The following is a 19,332-nucleotide window of genomic DNA, read 5'->3' as shown; positions in this document are numbered from 1 at the left end:
TTCCTTCCTGGAAAGTCAACTATAGATCAAATATTCACCTTAAGACAAATCCTGGAAAAACAAATGAATATGGGGTTGGCAAGCATCAACTCTTTATAGTCATGATAGCATATATAGAGAGCAGTTATATCAAGCTCTAGATGAACCGGGAATCTCGAGAAAGTTGATAAGGCTGGTGAGAATGACAATGAGCGAAACACAAGGTAGTGTAAGAGTAGGAGGAATGATGTCAACACATTGATAATTAAAAACGTAGTGTGACAAGGGGATGCATTGGCATGTCTTCTCTTTAATGCTGCCCTGGAAAAGGTGATGAGAAATGCAAACCTTCTGAATACAGGAATGATCTTCTATAAATCAGTGCGGATACTGGCCTATGCAGATGACAGATATAATAGCAAAAACCCAACAAGCAATGGAAGACACATTTACAGCTCTTGAACAGGCTAGTAGGAACATGAAGTTAATTATTAATGAACAAAAAACAAAATGTATGGCAGCTGGAACAGCACACAGAGAAATTATTCCAAATGCAATAACAATGGGCGATTATACGTTTCAGAGAGTTGAACATTTCAAGTACCTGGCCTCGACAGTTATGCGTCTAAATGATACCTCCTATGAAATTAAGCAGAGATATATACGAGCCAAAAGAGCCTATTTTACCCATGATAGCTTTCATTACCGACGGGAATCTTTATGAGTACAACAGAGTGGCGTTCGGGTTTTCCGTAAGTGCCACAATCCTATCTAGGATTTTAGGTAATGTGTTTACTGCGTTAAAATTTTCATGTATTTATCATTGCTTTGATGACCTAGTGATCTTTAGTGAGAATATCAAACGACATCTTGAGCATATTAGGGAGGTTTAGGAGTGTCTAAGGAAAGCTGCGCGGTGTGGGATACTTACCAGGTGAGATTTACGGAGGACATCGAAAGGGTGCAAAAAAGGGCAGCTCGTTTTGTATTATCACGTAATAGGGGAGAGAGTGTGGCAGATATGATTCGCGAGTTGGGATGGAAGTCATGAAAGCAAAGACGTTTATCGTCGTGGCGAGATCTATTTACGAAATTTCAGTCACCAACTTTCTCTTCTGAATGCGAAAATATTTTGTTGAGCCCAACCTACTTAGGTAGGAATGATCATCAAAATAAAATAAGAGAAATCAGAGCTCAAACAGAAAGGTTTAGGTGTTCGTTTTTCCCACGCGCTGTTCGGGAGTGGAATGGTAGAGAGATAGTATGATTGTGGTTCGATGAACCCTCTGCCAAGCACTTAAATGTGAATTGCAGAGTAGTCATGTAGATGTAGATGTAGATGTAGATGTTTAGCTGGCCAAAGTCAAGTTTGCCCAACCTGAAATTTCCATTTTAGGACACCTAGTTTCCAGCTAGAGGGTAGAGGCAGATAAAAGCTGTATGGAAGTCATTCACTCGTTTCTCCCTCCAAAGGATACAAAAGGAGTAGCACGTTATATTGGGATGCTAAATTATTTTTAGGAAATGCATACCTAACTTAACCCAGTTAGTGGCTCCCTTAAACGGTCTTAGGAAGAAAGGGAGAAAATTTGAGTGGGTCCCATCCCAAGAAACTGCAAGTGAGGTGTTAGAAAGCCGCTTTATTGAGTGCTCCAGTATTGGTAATGCCTGGTTTTAACAAGGAGTTCATGGTGCCGACCGATGCTTTAATGTCAGCTGTCGGTGCTGTCCATTTGCACAAGGAGGGCAGAGGGTGCTGCGCTACTGTGTACACTCCATGTGCTCTCTCCCTGCTAGAAACAAAGTACTCCGTGTATGAGTTGGAGGCACTGGCAGTGTTATCTGCATTTGAATAATTAGAATCTATCTCTAACACCATCCATTCATGTTGGAAATGAATAACCAGGCCCTTAGCTGGATGTTGGCACGACCAAGGTGTATTGGGTGCATCGCTAGATGGGCAGTGCGAATTTTGGCGTTCCTGTTCCTAGTAAGGTACATATGAGGCACGGAGAATATCATCGTGGACAGTGAGCAGAGTATTCGGAGATGAGCAAGATCGGTTCCTGATTGAGGAAGTAGGTGGATCACATGAATCTGATCATATAATTTGTCTGATCTTAAGTGGTGTTCACTTCTCTTTAAAGAGAAAGGGAAATTGATTAAGCTACATTGTCTGAGAGGGTACATTCTGTGTGACACGGTACGATGGAGCAGACATAAAATTGTCTTGCCCAAGTATTTGGTACCTCTGGTTTTTCAGTACTTTCGTGAAAGCCCGGTGGGCGGTCATCTCAGTGTTTTCAAGACCAGAAAGAAGATTAGGGAGCATTTTATTTGGAAGTCGATGTACAAAGAGATAAGGGCCCTGGTGGCATGTTGTAAGACATGCACCATTAACAAACCAGCACTGAATACCCCCTCAGGATTCCTGGCATCTGATTTAATAAATTGGCCTATAGAGAGGATGCACGGAGACTATGTGGGGATATTCCCATGGTCATGAGATAGGAACCGCTATGTGTTTGTAAGCGTATGCGCGTTTCTGCAATTTTTTGGTTCATCCCGACGCATGACAAGACATCCTACATTACTATCGGATGCCTTTAGTCAATATTTGGCACCTTTGGGCTATGCAGCATACAAGTTATGGATAATGCTCCTAACTTTACTTCAGTGGCCTTACACAATTTTTGTTTTGAGGCTGGAATCAGTCATATTACTACAACGGCATACTATCCCAATCCCTCATTTGCTGAGAGGACCAAGATTTGCAAGTGGCCCTTATCGTCTTCCATAATGCAGACAATACCCAGTGGGACAGCTCACTGCCCTGATTGGGGTATACTTTTAATACGGCTGCACATGACGCTCACAAGCAAACCTCAATGGCCCCGGTGCTCATGTTCAAGCCCAATTCTCCCTTATCTAATTTGTGAGTGTTGGATGACCTAGTGTGGGAGAAAGTTGATGCTGCGCAAATACAGGTGAATTGGAAACATTGCAAGAGAAATCTTAAGGTAGCACATAAGAGGTTAGAGTGCCGCTGAAATGTTGGAAGATGGCCAATCTCATTAAGGCCACGTGACAAGATTTGGGTTAAAAACTTAGTAGCAGTGAGTTGGGAAGAGGCACGATAGGCGATAGGGTGATGGGAAAACTCTTACCCACATTTGTGGATTTTTGAGCCCTGTCCGAACACCTTGCTCTGTAACACTGGTCATCTTGCTCATAAAAAACCCAAAGCCCAAGTGAATTTTTAGGGTCCATATTTCTCAGATTAAACTTTTCCTTGAGGATGGTGTCCCCAGTAATAGCTAGTCTGCTTAATGTCACTCACTGCGAAGTTTTTTAATAAACTTTTTCATCTTATGTCCTTGTTTGTGAAATGATTTTCAAGAGTCTTAATAGTATGGCACTACAGTGCCGTGGCCACGTGACTAATGCCAGTGTACGTGTTTCAGTATTCTGGAGCCTAAAGGGGGGGGGGATTGCAGTTGGATTCCAGCACCAATGGCTACCCCTTTGAATTCCAGTACCTGCTGATTGGAGCCTCTGGCAGCCGCAATGACTGAGAGGGTGCTCCCGGGATCAGTCCTGTCTGTGCTGCTGGAGTGTGTGGACAGAAACTTCTGGAGTGGGATGACAAAAACTTCCACTGCAACAGACAGTGGATGAATTTTGGCTGCAGTCTTTGCCTTGGTGATTTGTTGGACTAGTCGGGGCACATGGTTGGTCGTCCGGAGTTTCCAAGCCATTATAGGATCGAGTGGGCATGAAGAATTTCATTGGAACTGCTGTTTACTGCCATTTGCCTATTTGTGGACTGAGTGACGTGAAACAGCCACATAAAAAAAAGGTGATGTTGGTCGAGATGGCCATTTGCAACTGTTAGCCTATGTGGAATCACATGGTTGTTACAGCTTGTAAAAGTGCATTTACTGCTCACACAATTGAGTGACTTCACTGTAGTAAAATACATTATGTTGAGTACTCTGTATCTTGTTATTCATTTGATTGTTTTGAAAAAGATGTCGTTCACATTTTGGAAGGAGGGCTATATACTGATCATGTTAACGTGTGAGATATCAGTTCGGAGTAATATTAGACTTGTCTATGGTGTAAGGGTTACCTGCGGTCGTTGGGTATTATTATTCCGGAATTATTTATTCTGGAATGCAGGATGGTGAACTCAGTGTGTAAATTTTAATCTTTCTTGTAAATTACTAGTGAGATCCCTGCTCAATGCTCTTAAAAGCTGTACTAAAAATAAATAAATAAATTGTGTGGCAAAATTATTTTATTGATTCTCTTCTAAGGCTAAATGGGGGTTCAGCTCCTGAGTTTTCTGTTAAAATATTTGTGTCCAATAAAAGCATGAAACTTTGTTCTCTAGAATGTCATTATGTATGTTTGCAAACCCCAGCACCACCACTCAATTGCTATGTCACAATGCGGAAGTAATTTCTCATGCTCCACATTTATAACAAGGACATCCATTTTCAGGTCAACATCTGGGAATTTATTTCGGTCTGGGCCCAAGTTGTCTCTGCCACTGAGGTGTTTGGTGACCTATGGGGACACTTCTATTCCCTCTCTGTGGGCAGTTCTTGTTCACGGCAGTCTTCAATCTTGTTACGCAACTCATTCCATTATTTGCTGTCGGCCTTAAACTTTTGGCCTTGGTGTCTATACACCTTTTGAGTTTCCTATCTCCAATAAAATTAAGATTGTATCCACCACAGTTCTTTTCCAGAAACTGGACAATATTTGCTTGACATCTGCATTTCTATTTAAGCTGGATCCGAGGTGTGCCTCAGATATGCAGGTGCACCTCACCCTTGAGGTGCAGCCAGATACCACATCTCATTTTTATCATGCCAGACCCATTCAAGTGGTGTGGCATTGAAGCAAGTGTTTGATTGTATCCCGGCTGCTTGACTTACTGAGCCTGTGAAAACTAGTGTATGGGATGTCCCACTTGTCATAATCGGGAAAACTGATGATTCTCTTCAGTTATGTGGTGATTTCAAGGCTCCTAGCAATGCTCAATCACCAGTCAAAACTTATTTTATTCCCCAGACAGGAGACCTCCAGACTAAACTTGCTGATGGGGAATACTACTCAATGGTTGCTCTAGCCGCTGCTTACTTTCAGTTGCCCTTAGAGGAGGAATCTCAGAACATTTTTGTCATTCACACACTCTTTGGATTATACAAGTATAACGACTCTCATTTGGCACTACTTTGGCCCCACAATTTTCTAATGGTATCTGGAACAACAGAGACAGCAGATTCCACATTGTAGGAATTATCTGGGTGATCTCATCGTTATGGGAACCTGTGCACCCTTTTTACAACTGTGCAGTACATCTGTCTGCACTGTCATGTGGAGAAGTGTCAATTTTTTCAACCAGAAGTGGAATATTTGGGGTATTGACCCACCACAGACAGAATCAGGTCGAATGACTGGAATGTTGCCGCCATCAGTTCCCTTTCCCATCCAATGAACTTACTCAAACTGCTGATGTTCTTGGGAAAAATCAACTATTACTCTAGTTCCTACCCCGAGCAGCCCACATTGTGCAGTGCCTCAGTCTCTTGCATAGAAAGCTAGTATAACTGGACCCCTGCCTATGACCAGGGTTTTACCCAACTAAAAACCATGCCGAATTCTGCCCTTTGCATCACTTGCCTCGTGCCTTTCTTTCCCAAACATCTGTTGGTTGTGGCAGCAGACCCATCTGCCTATGTCATAGGGGTGGTTCTCGCGCACAATAATGAGTGTGGCTCCAAACAGCTAACTGTATATGCATCCAAGATGCTACACCTGCACAGTGCAACTACTCGCAGATTGAAAAGGAGGCACTGACAATAGTGTTTGATATTAAAAATTCCTTGTCTACTTTTTTAGGGCAAAGTCCTCATTAAGGATAACTAGCCCTTGGTTACTAATTCAGACCCCCAATCCAGCCTTCCGAAGCAAATGGCTCAATGCCTGCAGTGCTGGGCACAATTCTTGACCCCATTTAATAATACCATCTAGTTTAAGCCCATGGCACAACATTCTAAAGCTGATGTTTGTCGTGCCTATCCCGATTTTCGACCAACAGGAGGTCCTCTGCTTCCATGTTGATACTGCATGACAACAAACATTTGACAGTTTCCCTATTATGGCCACATGTTGCCCATGCCACACGCCGTGACCCCACCCTGCAGCAAGTCCTCTGGTACGTGACCCGTGGCTGGCCAACCTACCATCTCACCCAATGGTTGGCAACCAGGATCAATACCTGGAAACACATTTCTCACTGCCTCTCGGTTGTCAATGAAATGATTCTCTTGGATACTAGGACTGACATGCAGTGCATAATAATTCCCTGAGATTATTGCACCAGGGATACTGGGGATGTCCTGCATGAAGGTATCGGCTCATCAATATGTGTATTATCTGGGTATCAATAGCAACATCGAGAGAATTGTCTGTGGCTGCATGGTGTGTGTCGGCACCGCCAAATCATTTTCTCCCTGGCCTACAGCCCATTGTTCTTGGGACTGCATCCACCTTTATTTTCACAGGCACCTTTTTGGAATCAATGTGGTTGCTCGTCATAGATGCCTACTCAAAGTACCCATATGTGGTACGCATGGTGTTCACCAAGACCAAAACCGCCATCACTATTTTGGCCCATGTTTTGACTGTCAAAGGGTTATCTCATACTATGGTCTCTGATACTGGGCCCCAATTCACAGCGTCTGATTTCAAAGAGTTCTCTGTGACCAATGACATAAAACATTCTCAGCCCTCTGTTCCATTCTCCCTCTGCTGAAGTGGAAGGATTTGCTCGGATCTTTAAGTAACAAACAAAGAAGGCTAATGAATCCTCTGAGCCTACTTTGTTGTTCACCCTGTTTTTGACCACCTATCACACAATGCTCAATAGCAGTCGTAGTCCCGCTGAGCTGCTGCACTGGTGGCAATGGTGTATTCTGCTTCATCTTGTGACATTGCCCCCTCCTGTACTCCACTCTTTGCCACCTCAGTGTTACACACCTGGTGCAGCCATGTGGGACTCTCTCTAGGGACTCCTAAGGGAGTACTGTGATTTGGATGACAGTGATGATAGTAGAGCTGCAGAAGTTGAATACCTGACTTAGATAGCTGTTAGGTGACACTGTGCTGTGCCTGCATTGCAAGAGCTTCACCATCTTGCCAAATGAGTATGGTGGCCAATGGCTTTTCACGCGGCCGGTATGTAGGTACAGCACACAGCTGGTCAGTTTAGTGCTCATGCTTGATACTTCTGCATCTATCCTTGCTGTGCTAGGCTGTTTAATTGCCACCTTGCTGGTTACCCAGTTACTCTATTGGCTACATCTCAGATTTATCTCTATGCTGCTCTTGGCCTTATTGTTATCATTGTGATGATGGCTTCATGTAGCACTTCATTGTCATCCTTATCTTGGTCTGTTGTCTTGTCCACAGCCTGTCTGTCATATTTTGTTTGCCTACCATTAGTTTGAGTGGTAACATTAGGTATGCAATGGGAATTCCTCTGTTAAATTCAGAGGCGAGAGCAGATAGGTGGAAAGATTACATTGAAAGCCTCTTATGAGGGAGGGGGGAAGGGGGGGGGGACTTGTCTGATGATGTGACAGAAGAAGATAGGAGTCAACAGGGAGGAGATACCGGGTCCAGTACTTGAGTCAGAATTTAAAAGAGCTTTGGAAGACTTAATATTAAATAAGGCATAACAAATAGATAACATTTCATCAATATTTCTAAAATCTTTGTGGGAAAGTAGCAAGAAAATGACTATTCATGTTAGTGTGTACAATGTATGAGACTGGTGATGTATCATTCAACTTTCTGAAAAACATCATTCACATAATTCCAAAGAGTTCAAGAGCCAACAAATGCAACAATTATCACATAATTAGCTTAACAGCTCAAGCATCCAAGTTGCTGATAAGAATAGTATACAGAAGAATGGAAAAGACAATGAAGGATATGTTAGATGATGATCAGTTTGGCTTTAGGACAAGTAAAGGCACCAGAGAGGTAGTACTGATGTTGTAGTTGATAATAGAAGCAACACTTGAAGAAAAATCAAAACATGTCCAAAGGATTTGTCAAACTGGAAAATGCATTTGGCAAATGGTGCAAGATGTTCAAAATTCTGAGAAAAATAGGGGTAAGCTATAAGCAAAGATGGATAATATACAATACGAATAAGAATCAAGAGAGAACATAAAACTAGATGACCAAGAACAAAGTCCTCTTATTAAAAAGGGATTTAGGATTTAGCCTTCTGCTACTACTGTTCAATTTATTCATAAAAAAAGTAATGATGGAAATAGAAGAAGGGTTCAAGAGTGGAATTAAAATTCAAGGTGAAAGGATATCAATGATAAGATTCACTGACGACATTCCCATCATTCGTGAAAGCGAAGAAGAATTACACCATATGTTGAATGAATGAACGGTCTAATGAATAGAGAATATGGATTGAGAGTACATCAAAGAAAGATGAAAGTAATGAGAAAAATCAGAAATGAGACCAATGAGCAGTGAGAAACCATACATCAGGAATAGTGATCACAAAGTAGATGAAGTTAGGAATTCTGCTACATAGGCAAAGAAATAATTCATAATGGACAGAGGAAGAAGGGCATAAAAAGCATACTAGCGCAGGCAAAAAGGCACTCCTGGCCAAGACAAGTCTACTAGTATAAAACATAGGCTTTAGTTTGAGGAAGAAATTCCTGAGAATGTGCTTTCATAGCACAGTATTGCAGAATTGGCAAGGAAAAAAATATATAGAAAACACTGACAAAAAGAAGGGAGAGGACATCTGCTAAGACATCAGGGAATAACCTCCATGGTGCTAGAGAAAGCTGTAGAGGGTGAAAACTGTAGAGGAAGACAGAGAACGGAATATATTCAGTAAATAATTGAGGACATAGTTTGTAAGTGTTACTCTGAGATGCAGAGGTTGGCATGGGGTAGGAATTTGTGGCAGGCTGCATCAAAACTGTCAGAAGAATGATGAATAAAAAAATAAATGAAAAGAGGGTTACTCTTCTGAACGCAGCTCTCCCATCTGGCAGCTTCCTCCGTTTCTCCATTTCTTCCAGAATTCTGACATGCACACCAATATCCAGCTATCTGCGGAAATAGCAACACTGGTGTTTAACACAGCAATCTGTAATAGTCTTTATAAATTGCCATAGAAGGAATGGATATTCTGTCCCTGAGATTAGGTCAACACTGTTAAGGGAACTGAGATATGTTGCCTTTCAACCAAACCAGGAGGGTCAACACACAGCACAGTTTCCATTCTGTACTGCAACAATTAGTGAAATAGGCAGAGTCCTAAACAGACAAGGAATCAGAGCAGTCTTCTGGCCATACAGGAAAAGTGATGTTGCAACCTGCTTAAGATAATTTGACCAGAGTGTACCATGCATTTTTGTCACCTATGCAGACAAATGGCAAATGCTGTATTGAACACAACCACCTAAAGTACATAAATTTTAAATAAATAATCAGTAATGACCAAAAGCAGCCATATGAATAAAACACAAGATTATATTTGAAGACATGAGAATTCTGGCTCATGCTTTGAACTGCTGGGACTATGATCATGGAACTAGTGGACATTAGATAAAGTAATAACAGCTTCAACAGAGACACAAGCTATTCAATTAGCAATGCAAGGAAGTGTGTACTTGACAAAGAAAGAGCACAAAGGAAAGCTTAAATAGGTTACTGTCGGAAATGTGTAGCGGCACTCCAAGAAACATTGGACAGCAAGCAGGAATGTAATCTATGGATGCAGAGGGTGCCACCTTGGCATGTGCCATCTCCACAATGTCACTGTAATGTAATCTAGCCAATCAGATACCACTGGTTAGATGTAAAAGTGGGTACCTAATCAGTTTTGTGATGATCAGACTAAGCTCATGATGAGGATGATGATAGCTCGAGATTTTATCCAGACTTGACATGGCAAGTTAACCGAGAACTTTTCGTTCATGGTCTCCATCGCAAAAGACTTCGTACCAAAGGTAAATAACAAACAGAAGACCAATCATAAAGCCTTTCATCAAAATTTCTGTGAATAGCTACACAACTATGTTCTAAATAATCACTCTGTAAAATTGTTTTCACATAATACACAGTAATGTTTTGGACATGTGAAGTACATGTTTTTACAATGGAAACAGAACCAATACGTATTTTTCACATTACTTTCATAATGACTGATGAGTGCACTAATTTGTTCTTGATCATGGACACTGTTTGTGCATCAAGAATGAAAATCACTTGATTAATATCAGATACATCCAAATATTCTTAACATTCTAATTTATTGAATTTATACCAGTTTCTAATAACCAGGATTTCAATGAATTATGATCATCTTCAGAACAGCCAGTATCGATGAAAAAGTTTAAAAAATATATTTTTTTTAAATATCATTTTACTAACACAAACTGAGCTGAAGCTGATCATAACTGATCAAGACTATAACCAAATAAAAAAAAAGGCTTTGCAATTAAAGAGTAATACAAATGCTACAAAATCAAACAGTGGACCACTACACCCTTCAATGTGACAATCTCAAATAATATTAAAAAATTAATTCTGTAAATTTCTCAAGTAAACAACTTACTTCAATAGTGGAATAGTCTACCAAATCAACTTTGTTTCCAACAAGAACCACAGGGCAGCGACGATCTGGATTACATTCTCTTATGAGTGGTAGCCAATATGTAGTTATTTTCTCAAATGATATTTCATCCTCCACGGAATACACAATACATATGACATGGGCGCGTTGAATTTCATCAGTTAACATTTCTTCTGACTGTTCAGCAGCTGGAAAGTAAAAAGGAAATTTAATATAATGCTGATACAAGAATAATACTAGCACTGAGTAGCACACTGTTACATTGAAAAGACTTGATTTAGAACCAGAGCACTGGGTTAAACTTTCTCATCAGGCTCTTGGGCTGCTATGAACATCTGTTAGGTGGTTTGTCAGCCCACATTTGAATAATCTTTCCTAACCTTCCAAAAAACCTAAAATGTCCCACTATCTTTCATGCCCTCCCCTCCTCAGCCAACATTCTTTCAAATATATAGGGAGAGATGGGATGTGGAAGCTTAAGTTTGTTGCAAGTACAAGCATACTATAGTACAACAACTGCAGTCTGGTCTCAGCAACCAGAGACTGTGGTCATGCATGTGTGAGTTGTATTTGCGTGAGTGTGTATGGGTATGATGTCTATTTCCGACGAAGGCCCTGCTGGACAAAAGCTCATTTTCTGAAAGTCTTTTTGTAGTGCCCATCTGTGAGTCAGCATCTCAGCTATATAGTGAGTAGCAACTATCCTGTTCATAATACTGATACATCCCATCCTGGAGTTTCCATTGTTTAATACAATAGTACAAGTTGATATGCCTATTAGATCCAAGATGATGTACTTAACTGTAATGGGTGGACTGAAATGCAATAGTAGAAAACTGGAGAGAAGGAAAAACTGTGGGAGAACATAAACTGGAGAAAGGAATCAAAGGGGATGCCACCTGGTACAATTTTGCACAAAGCACAATTTAATCATTGCTAAAACTTGATTTAATGACCATTAAACATTAGTGTTTGTGGAATGGACATGAAGACAATGGAAGAGTTCAGAAAACTGATGTAATAATTAGAAATTGGTTCAGAAACAATATTTTAAACTAAAACACTGCCAGGAGCTGAATCTGACCACAATTTATTGGTTGCAACCTGTAGATTTAAGCCAAATAAATTGAAGGAAGGTAAGAGATAAAGGAGATGAATCTGGATAAGCTGAAAACTGATTGACTGAAACAGGGAAAGGAATGCAAGAGAAAACAAATGGGGAGCTTTGAGAGATGAAATAGTGAAGGCAGCACAGGATTCAATCACCAAGGCCAAGTACAAACCACTGAGTAGCATACAAGATATTGAATTTAAATGATGAAAAGAGAAAATATAAAAATACCTCCAGTGAGGCAGGCACATGGGATTACAGACATCTAAAAATTAGACCGACATGAAGCGCAACATGGCTAAGTAGGTACGGTTAGAGGATAAATGCACAGCTGCAGAAGCATGCATAATGAAGGCAATGATAGGTGTCTAATATAAGAAAATTCGAGAGACCTCTGCAGAAAAGAAAAGCAGATGAATGAATAACAAGGGCTCAGATGGCAAACCAGTACTACACAAAGAAGGAAACACTGAAAGGTGGAAGGGATATATAGAAGGGTCATACAAGGGAAGTGGGGTGAAGACAATATTTTGCGGAGAGAAGATGACATGGATGAAGATAAGATGGGAGAGATGATGTATTTTGACAAAGCACTGAAAGACGCAGGTCGAAACAAGGTACCAGGAAGAGACGACATTCCTTCAGTATTATTGATATTCTTAGAACATGCTGTCAGAAAACTATGCCACATGGTGCAGAAGACATAAAAGAATGTTCAGATTTCATAAAAGATGTAATAAAAGTTTTATCCATTATGGATGAGGAACACTGTGACAATGATGAGGAAAAGTTTTCAGAAGATGTAACATATTCTAAAACACATGGAAGTTGATGCTTGTGGCGAAGTTTGTGTTGTGACATGAATGGAAAACATAAATTATCTTTTCCACAGTAATGTGTACACCAGGATTAAATCCATGGATACTAATAACTCTACACCCCCCCCCCCCCCTCCACAATTGCACAAACTGTGGTGTCACCGCCAGACACCACACTTGCTAGGTGGTAGCCTTTAAATTGGCCGCGGTCCGTTAGTGTACATCGGACCCGCGTGTCGCCACTATCAGTGATTGCAGATCGAGCGCTGCCACACGACAGGTCTAGAGAGACTTCCCAGCACTCGCCCCAGTTGAACAACCGACTTTGCTAGCGATGGTTCACTGACTTATATGCTCTCATTTGCCGAGACGATAGTTAGCATAGCCTTCAGCTACGTTATTTGCTACGACCTAACAAGGCGCCAATATCCGTACTATTGATATTGTGAATCATGTACCATAAAGAGCGACATTCTTCATTAATGGATTGAAGTTAAGTATTCCACCAGCTACGTCCGTTTTTCTCCATTCTAATTCCCTTGTCACGTTCCAGACCTCACGCCAGCCTGCGTGAGCCGAGACCCGTGCATTTCGGCCTCCTTTACTACACGTTGGCTCTCCTGCCAACCACAACACAAACAATCAAGAAAATTGCAAAATTGCGTACCACATGAAGAAAAGTCAGTATTTATCTCTGAACTGGCTACAGTGTAATAAAAACTGAACCAGACTAAAGATGACTGGTTGTAGTTATTTATGGAAAACTGTAGCAGCTCATGGTCTTCTGGTTAGTGTTGCTACCTCTTGATCCCCGGCTTCGATTCCAGACCAAGCCAGGGATTTTCTCCACTCGGGACTGACTCTGTGTGTCCTCCTCCTCCTTGTCATAATTCCTATTCTACAGGAGGCAGGTACAGACAAGCATGAATATTACCAAGCCATTAGCTTGATAAGATTACTGAGTTATTTACACATTGGAAAAATTGGTAGACAATGACCTCAAGGAAGATCAGATGAGTTCCAGAAAAATGTAGGAATGAAGGGGGCCAGAGACACCCTAAGCTTTACCTAAGATGATCGTCTCAAGAAAGGCAAACCTACATTCATAGTATTTGCAGATTGAGTGAATGCTTTTGACAATGTTGACTGTCATACACTTTAAAATTCTGCAGATAACAGGGATACGGGGAGCAGAAGATTATCTACAACTTGCACAGAAACTAGAGTGCAATTCTAAGGCTTGAAGGGCTTTAAATGGAAGCGGTAGTGAACAAGCAAGAATGATAGGACTGTAGACTAATGCTGATGTAATTTACTCTTTACATTGAGCAAGCAGTATACAAAACAAAATAAAAATTTGAAACGAAGCAAAGTTCTGGGAGATGAAATAGAAATTTTGAAGTTTGCTGATTATATCGTAATTCTGTCAGAGATCACAGAGGACTTGGAAGATCAACTGAACAAAATGGATAATAGAAAACTTTTTATAGCTAAGATCGCATAAATACTTAGTTATTTTTGACAACCAGTTTCGACAGGCTTTGCTGTCATCTTTTGGGCTTCAAAAATTTTTGCTACAAGTCGTGTTCATTGTTAGTTGGATCTTATGCCATGTGGTCATTTTAGTACATAAAATGTAGCACATTATGCAAAGTTTTATCAAAAATAAAATGTTTACAATCAAAAAACAACTTGTGCATGTGGCCATGTACGTATGTGTAGCGCTCACAGACGATTTTTAAGTCCTAGAAAACACAACATACAGTACACTGGAATATCAGTTTACATTAGCTCGACAATGTTTCAATCATTGCCGAATTACCTTGGACAGCATGCATGATCCAACTGCTAACAACTCAATTGTACTGTATACACCATCTGAGGTGGTTCATCAATGAATGAAACATGTCAAATTAATGTAAACAGATGTGCTATTATACACTACTGGCCATTAAAATTGCTACAGCATGAAGATGATGTGCTACAGACATGAAATTTAACCAACAGGAAGAAGATGCTGTGATATGCAACTGATTAGCTTTCCAGAGCATTCACACAATGTTTGCACCGGTGGCGACACCTACAACGTGCTGACATGAGGAAAGTTTCCAACCGATTTCTCATACAAAAACAGCAGTTGCCAGCGTTGCCTGGTGAAATGTTGTTGTGATGCCTCGTGTGAGGAGGAGAAATGCCTACCATTACGTTTCAGACTTTTAACAAAGTTGGATTGTAGCCTATCGCCATTGTGGTTTACCATATCGCGAAATTGCTTCTCGCGTTGGTCGAGATCCAATGACTGTTAGCAGAATATGGAATCGGTGGGTTCAGGAGGGTAATACGGAACGCCGTCCTGGATCCCAACGGCCTTGTATCACTAGCAGTCAAAATGACAGGCATCTTATCTGCATGGCTGTAACGGATCGTGCAGCCACGTCTCAATCCCTGAGTCAACAGATGGGGACGTTTGCTAGACAACAACCATCTGCACGAACAGTTCAGCGATGTTTGCAGCAGCATGGACTATCAGCTCAGAGACCATGGCTGTGGTTACCCTTGACGCTGCATCAGACAGGAGCGACTGCGTGGTGTACTCAACAACAAACCTGGGTGCACGAATGGCAAAACATCATTTTTTTGGATGAATCCAGATTCTGTTTACATCATGCTGGTCACATCCATGTTTGGCGATATTGCAGAGAACGTAAATTGGAAGTGTGTATTCGTCATCGTCATACTGGCATATCACCCGGCGTGATCGTATGGGGTGCCATTGGTTACATGTCTCTGTCACCTCTTGTTCGCACTGACGGCACTTTGAACAGTGGATGTTACATTCAGATTTGTTACGACCCGTGGCTCTACCCTTCATTTGATCCCTGCGAAACCATACATTTCCGCAGGATAATGCACGACAGCATGTTGCAGGTTATGTACAGGCCTTTCTGGATACAGAAAATGTTCAACTGCGGCCCTGGCCAGCACATTCTACAGATGTTTCACCAATTGAAAACGTCAGGTTAATGGTAGCCGAGCAACTGGCTCGTCACAATACGCCATACACTACTCTTGATGAACTGTGGTATCGTGCTGAAGCTGCATGGACAGCTGTACCTGTACACGCCATCTAAGCTCTGTTTGACTCAATGCCCAGGCGTAGCAATGCCGTTATTACGGTTGTTCAGGGTACTGATTCTCAGGATCTATGCACCCAAATTGTGTGAAAATGTAATCACATGTCAGTTCTAGCATATTTGTCCAACGAATACTTGTTTATCATCTGCATTTCTTCTTGGTGTAGCAATTTTAATGGGCAGTAGTGCACATTGTATTGTATATTGTGTTTTTTTACAGATTTCAGAATCATCTGTCAGTGTTACATATACAGACAGACATGCTCACATGCATAAGGTGCTTTTTGATTGTAAATGCTTTATTTTTGTCAAACTTTTGCATAATGCGCTACATTTTATCTACTAACACAACAACTTGGCTTGAGGTTTCAACTCTCAATGTGCACGTCTTTCAATAAAAAATTTTGAATATAGCAGAGACTGTCAAAACTGTTTGCTGGGGAAAATAAATAAGTATTTATGCGGTCTTGGCCTTAGAAAATTTTTTACCAAGTAAAGTAGATTGCTCCTTCACAATTCTCAAAACAAGAATTTTCAGTCAAAACAGACAGTGTACTGAAAAAGAGGTTATATCATGAGTATCAACAAAAGTAAACAAGGATATTGCAATGTAACGAATTAAATCAGACAATGCTGAATGAATCAGATAAGCAAAAGAGACACTTAAAGTAGTATATTGTTTTTGCTAATTTGGCAGCAAAATTAGTTACAGTGGCCTAAACGATGAGTATACGAACAGTGTTGCGGCAACTGCAAGAAAAGCGTTTCTGAAAAAGAGAAAACTGTTAACAATGAATATAAATTTATATATTAGGAAGTTCTTTCTGAAGGTGTTGGTCTGGACCGTGCCATTGCACAAATGTGAAATGTGAGCAATGAACAGAACAGAAGCCTTTTAAATGTGGTGCTGCAGAAGAATGCTGAAACAGATAAAGGTAGACCAGATAATTAATAAATAGGCACTAAATCAAAATGTGGAAATTTATGGCACAACTTGCCTAAAAGCAGAGAGATACTGACAGGATACATTCTGCAATATCAGGAAATAGTCAATTTGGTACTGAAAGACGGGGTGTGGGGTGCAATTGTAGAGATAGGCAAAGACTTGACTATTGCAAGCAGGTTTAAATGTATGTAAGTGCCGGCAGCAGCTAAGTACAGGTGAAGTGGGTTGCACAGGATAGATTAGCGTGGAGAGCTGCATTAAACTAATATTTAGAGCGAAGACCACAACAACAACTTCCTGACATATTAAAAGTATGTGCTGGACCAGGACCTGAACCTAAGACCACTGCTTTCCGCAAGCAAGTGCTCTAAGAAATGGACTATTCAATTCCAAATCACAGCTGGCAGAAGTAAGGCTGTGAGGGCAGGTCATGGATCGTGCATGGACAGCTCTGTCAGAAGAGCACTTGTCTGTCAAAAGCAAAGGTCCCAACTTCAAGTCCCAGTTTGGCACACAGTTTTAATCTACTAGATAGTTTCAAATCAGTGCATACTCTACTGCAGACTGAAAATTCATTCTAGAAACAACAACAAAGTATTTCCTACTATACTGATTCAGGAAATGGCAATAAAAAATGAAGTGGAGAATGTCAGGTGCTACAAAGAGCATACAAAAGTTAGAATAGCGACAGAGAAAACACTAACTTAAAACTGTCTTTGGTCTCCCAGCTAAAACCATGTTACTTCTGTGTCTCGCAAACAGCAAATGAGCCCTACATAAATTGTTGCCTATAGGATTTCATGTGAATGAGGCAACTTTTACATGGGGGTGAATGCTATGCACTATTTAGAAGTGTGCTACCTATGGAAGACCAACAACAATCACATCTCTCAAGGCAATAAATCCACTATACCAATTATTTGACGAACAACGATAAAATGAAATTTGATGCCCGCACAGATAAATTTTGAGACTTTTATCATTATGCAATTAAGGGAAATTCATTTGTAAGTTGATATCTTCAATCCGAACACCAGTCTCTAGTTCTATATCACACAGAATCCTTCATTAGGAAACACTATTCTCCATGTAATCAGCCATATACTTCTAGTTCAATGAACAAAGATGATTACTCTGGTACTGAAAACTTGAGTCTTTACCACATAGGGTTCCTGGAGCAACCTACCAACTTATAGTAATAGGGCACAAACTCAAGTACGGCTTGTGCAGCAATGTGGGAAACAACCTGCACATTTCTGTGGGAGCTTAAATAGAAAAACTCAGGGTATTTCACCAGTGAACATCAGAAGAAAGTGAGAAGATTGTAGACTGAAGCACGTAACTGACTGCTGACAGTGTTTCCAAATTGTTTTTAGAACAATCAGTATGCCAGAAGAGGTTCAAAAGTTTCACTAAATTTCATCCATTACATGTTAAATGATACACATGTCTAAAGATCTTGTAATAGTCATTATTAGTTTTAAACTGTATAAATGAGTTTTTGTGAGATTGAAAGCTAAGCTGTTGGCTGAGAACAAAGCCAGTTAATACTCTGGCTGTACCTGGTATTGTTAGCTTGAAAAGTTTTCGTGTGCTTGTGTCATGATCACCTCTTTATTCTAAGAGCCTGTTAAGAATGTCCTTTTCAATGCTTTGTCACAGCACAAATCTTGTTTTTATAACCGATGCCAGCTGAGGTTCCCAGTTTTGAGATTCTTGAAGATCCCAATTATCAAGAAGTCTTCCTCTTGGTCCCTTCCCAGCAACATTTCCATCACACAAACTCAAGGGGTACTGTAGGAATACTTTCTCTACATAAAAATTATACCTTTTTTAAAAATGAAAATGCGAAATCTCTATTTTATTCATTTTTTCCTTTTGTTTGCAAGAATGGAGAAATTTCATTTCTGTTACCTGGAAATGGATCTTTGCTGGTTCAGTAATCAATGATATCCCATAGGTACAAAATGTATTTCACACAGCATAATGCTGGAAATCTGTGGAAATTTTTCATCCTAGAGTATCAAAAACATACGAAGTAAAATGTAACTTTTTTGTATTCTACTACTAATCACTTGGTGAATGGTATTACCTGAAGAGATGTATGGTATCACCTGAAGAGAGAGAAGTACCTAAGTACTAGAAGCCTCCCACAACATCCACATTTTCATTTTCCATTTGTAAGACTACTGGAATTTTTTGGCTCAACGCTAAACCTATTGATTTGGTTCTGCTGATTTTTTTAGTGCAACCCATTATTCAAACTGTGGGAGACAGAGTAAGGAAACATGAAATCCAGGGTCATCTGAAAACATACGAAGTAAAATGTAACTTTTTTGTATTCTACTACTAATCACTTGGTGAATGGTATTACCTGAAGAGATGTATGGTATCACCTGAAGAGAGAGAAGTACCTAAGTACTAGAAGCCTCCCACAACATCCACATTTTCATTTTCCATTTGTAAGACTACTGGAATTTTTTGGCTCAACGCTAAACCTATTGATTTGGTTCTGCTGATTTTTTTAGTGCAACCCATTATTCAAACTGTGGGAGACAGAGTAAGGAAACATGAAATCCAGGGTCATCTGAAAAGAGATGGCTGATGGAGCTCTCAGGATACCACATTTGTTGTAGATGGCCAAAGCG

At 40.4% G+C, this 19,332-nt stretch overlaps 1 protein-coding gene across 1 annotated transcript in view; it reads right to left on the bottom strand.

Annotated features, from left to right (window-relative positions):
* Positions 1-19,332, bottom strand: part of LOC126272764 (mitochondrial Rho GTPase-like) — a 197,568-nt gene that overhangs the window by 141,326 nt on the left and 36,910 nt on the right. The window contains 1 exon segment of the mRNA XM_049975891.1: positions 10,658-10,863. Coding sequence (XP_049831848.1) covers positions 10,658-10,863 — 206 coding nt within the window.

The sequence above is a fragment of the Schistocerca gregaria genome, chromosome 1 (genome assembly GCF_023897955.1).
Source record: "Schistocerca gregaria isolate iqSchGreg1 chromosome 1, iqSchGreg1.2, whole genome shotgun sequence".
Lineage (NCBI taxonomy): Eukaryota > Metazoa > Arthropoda > Insecta > Orthoptera > Acrididae > Schistocerca > Schistocerca gregaria.
Note: the sequence above shows the minus strand (reverse complement) of the source record. Positions and strands in the feature narration are given on the sequence as shown.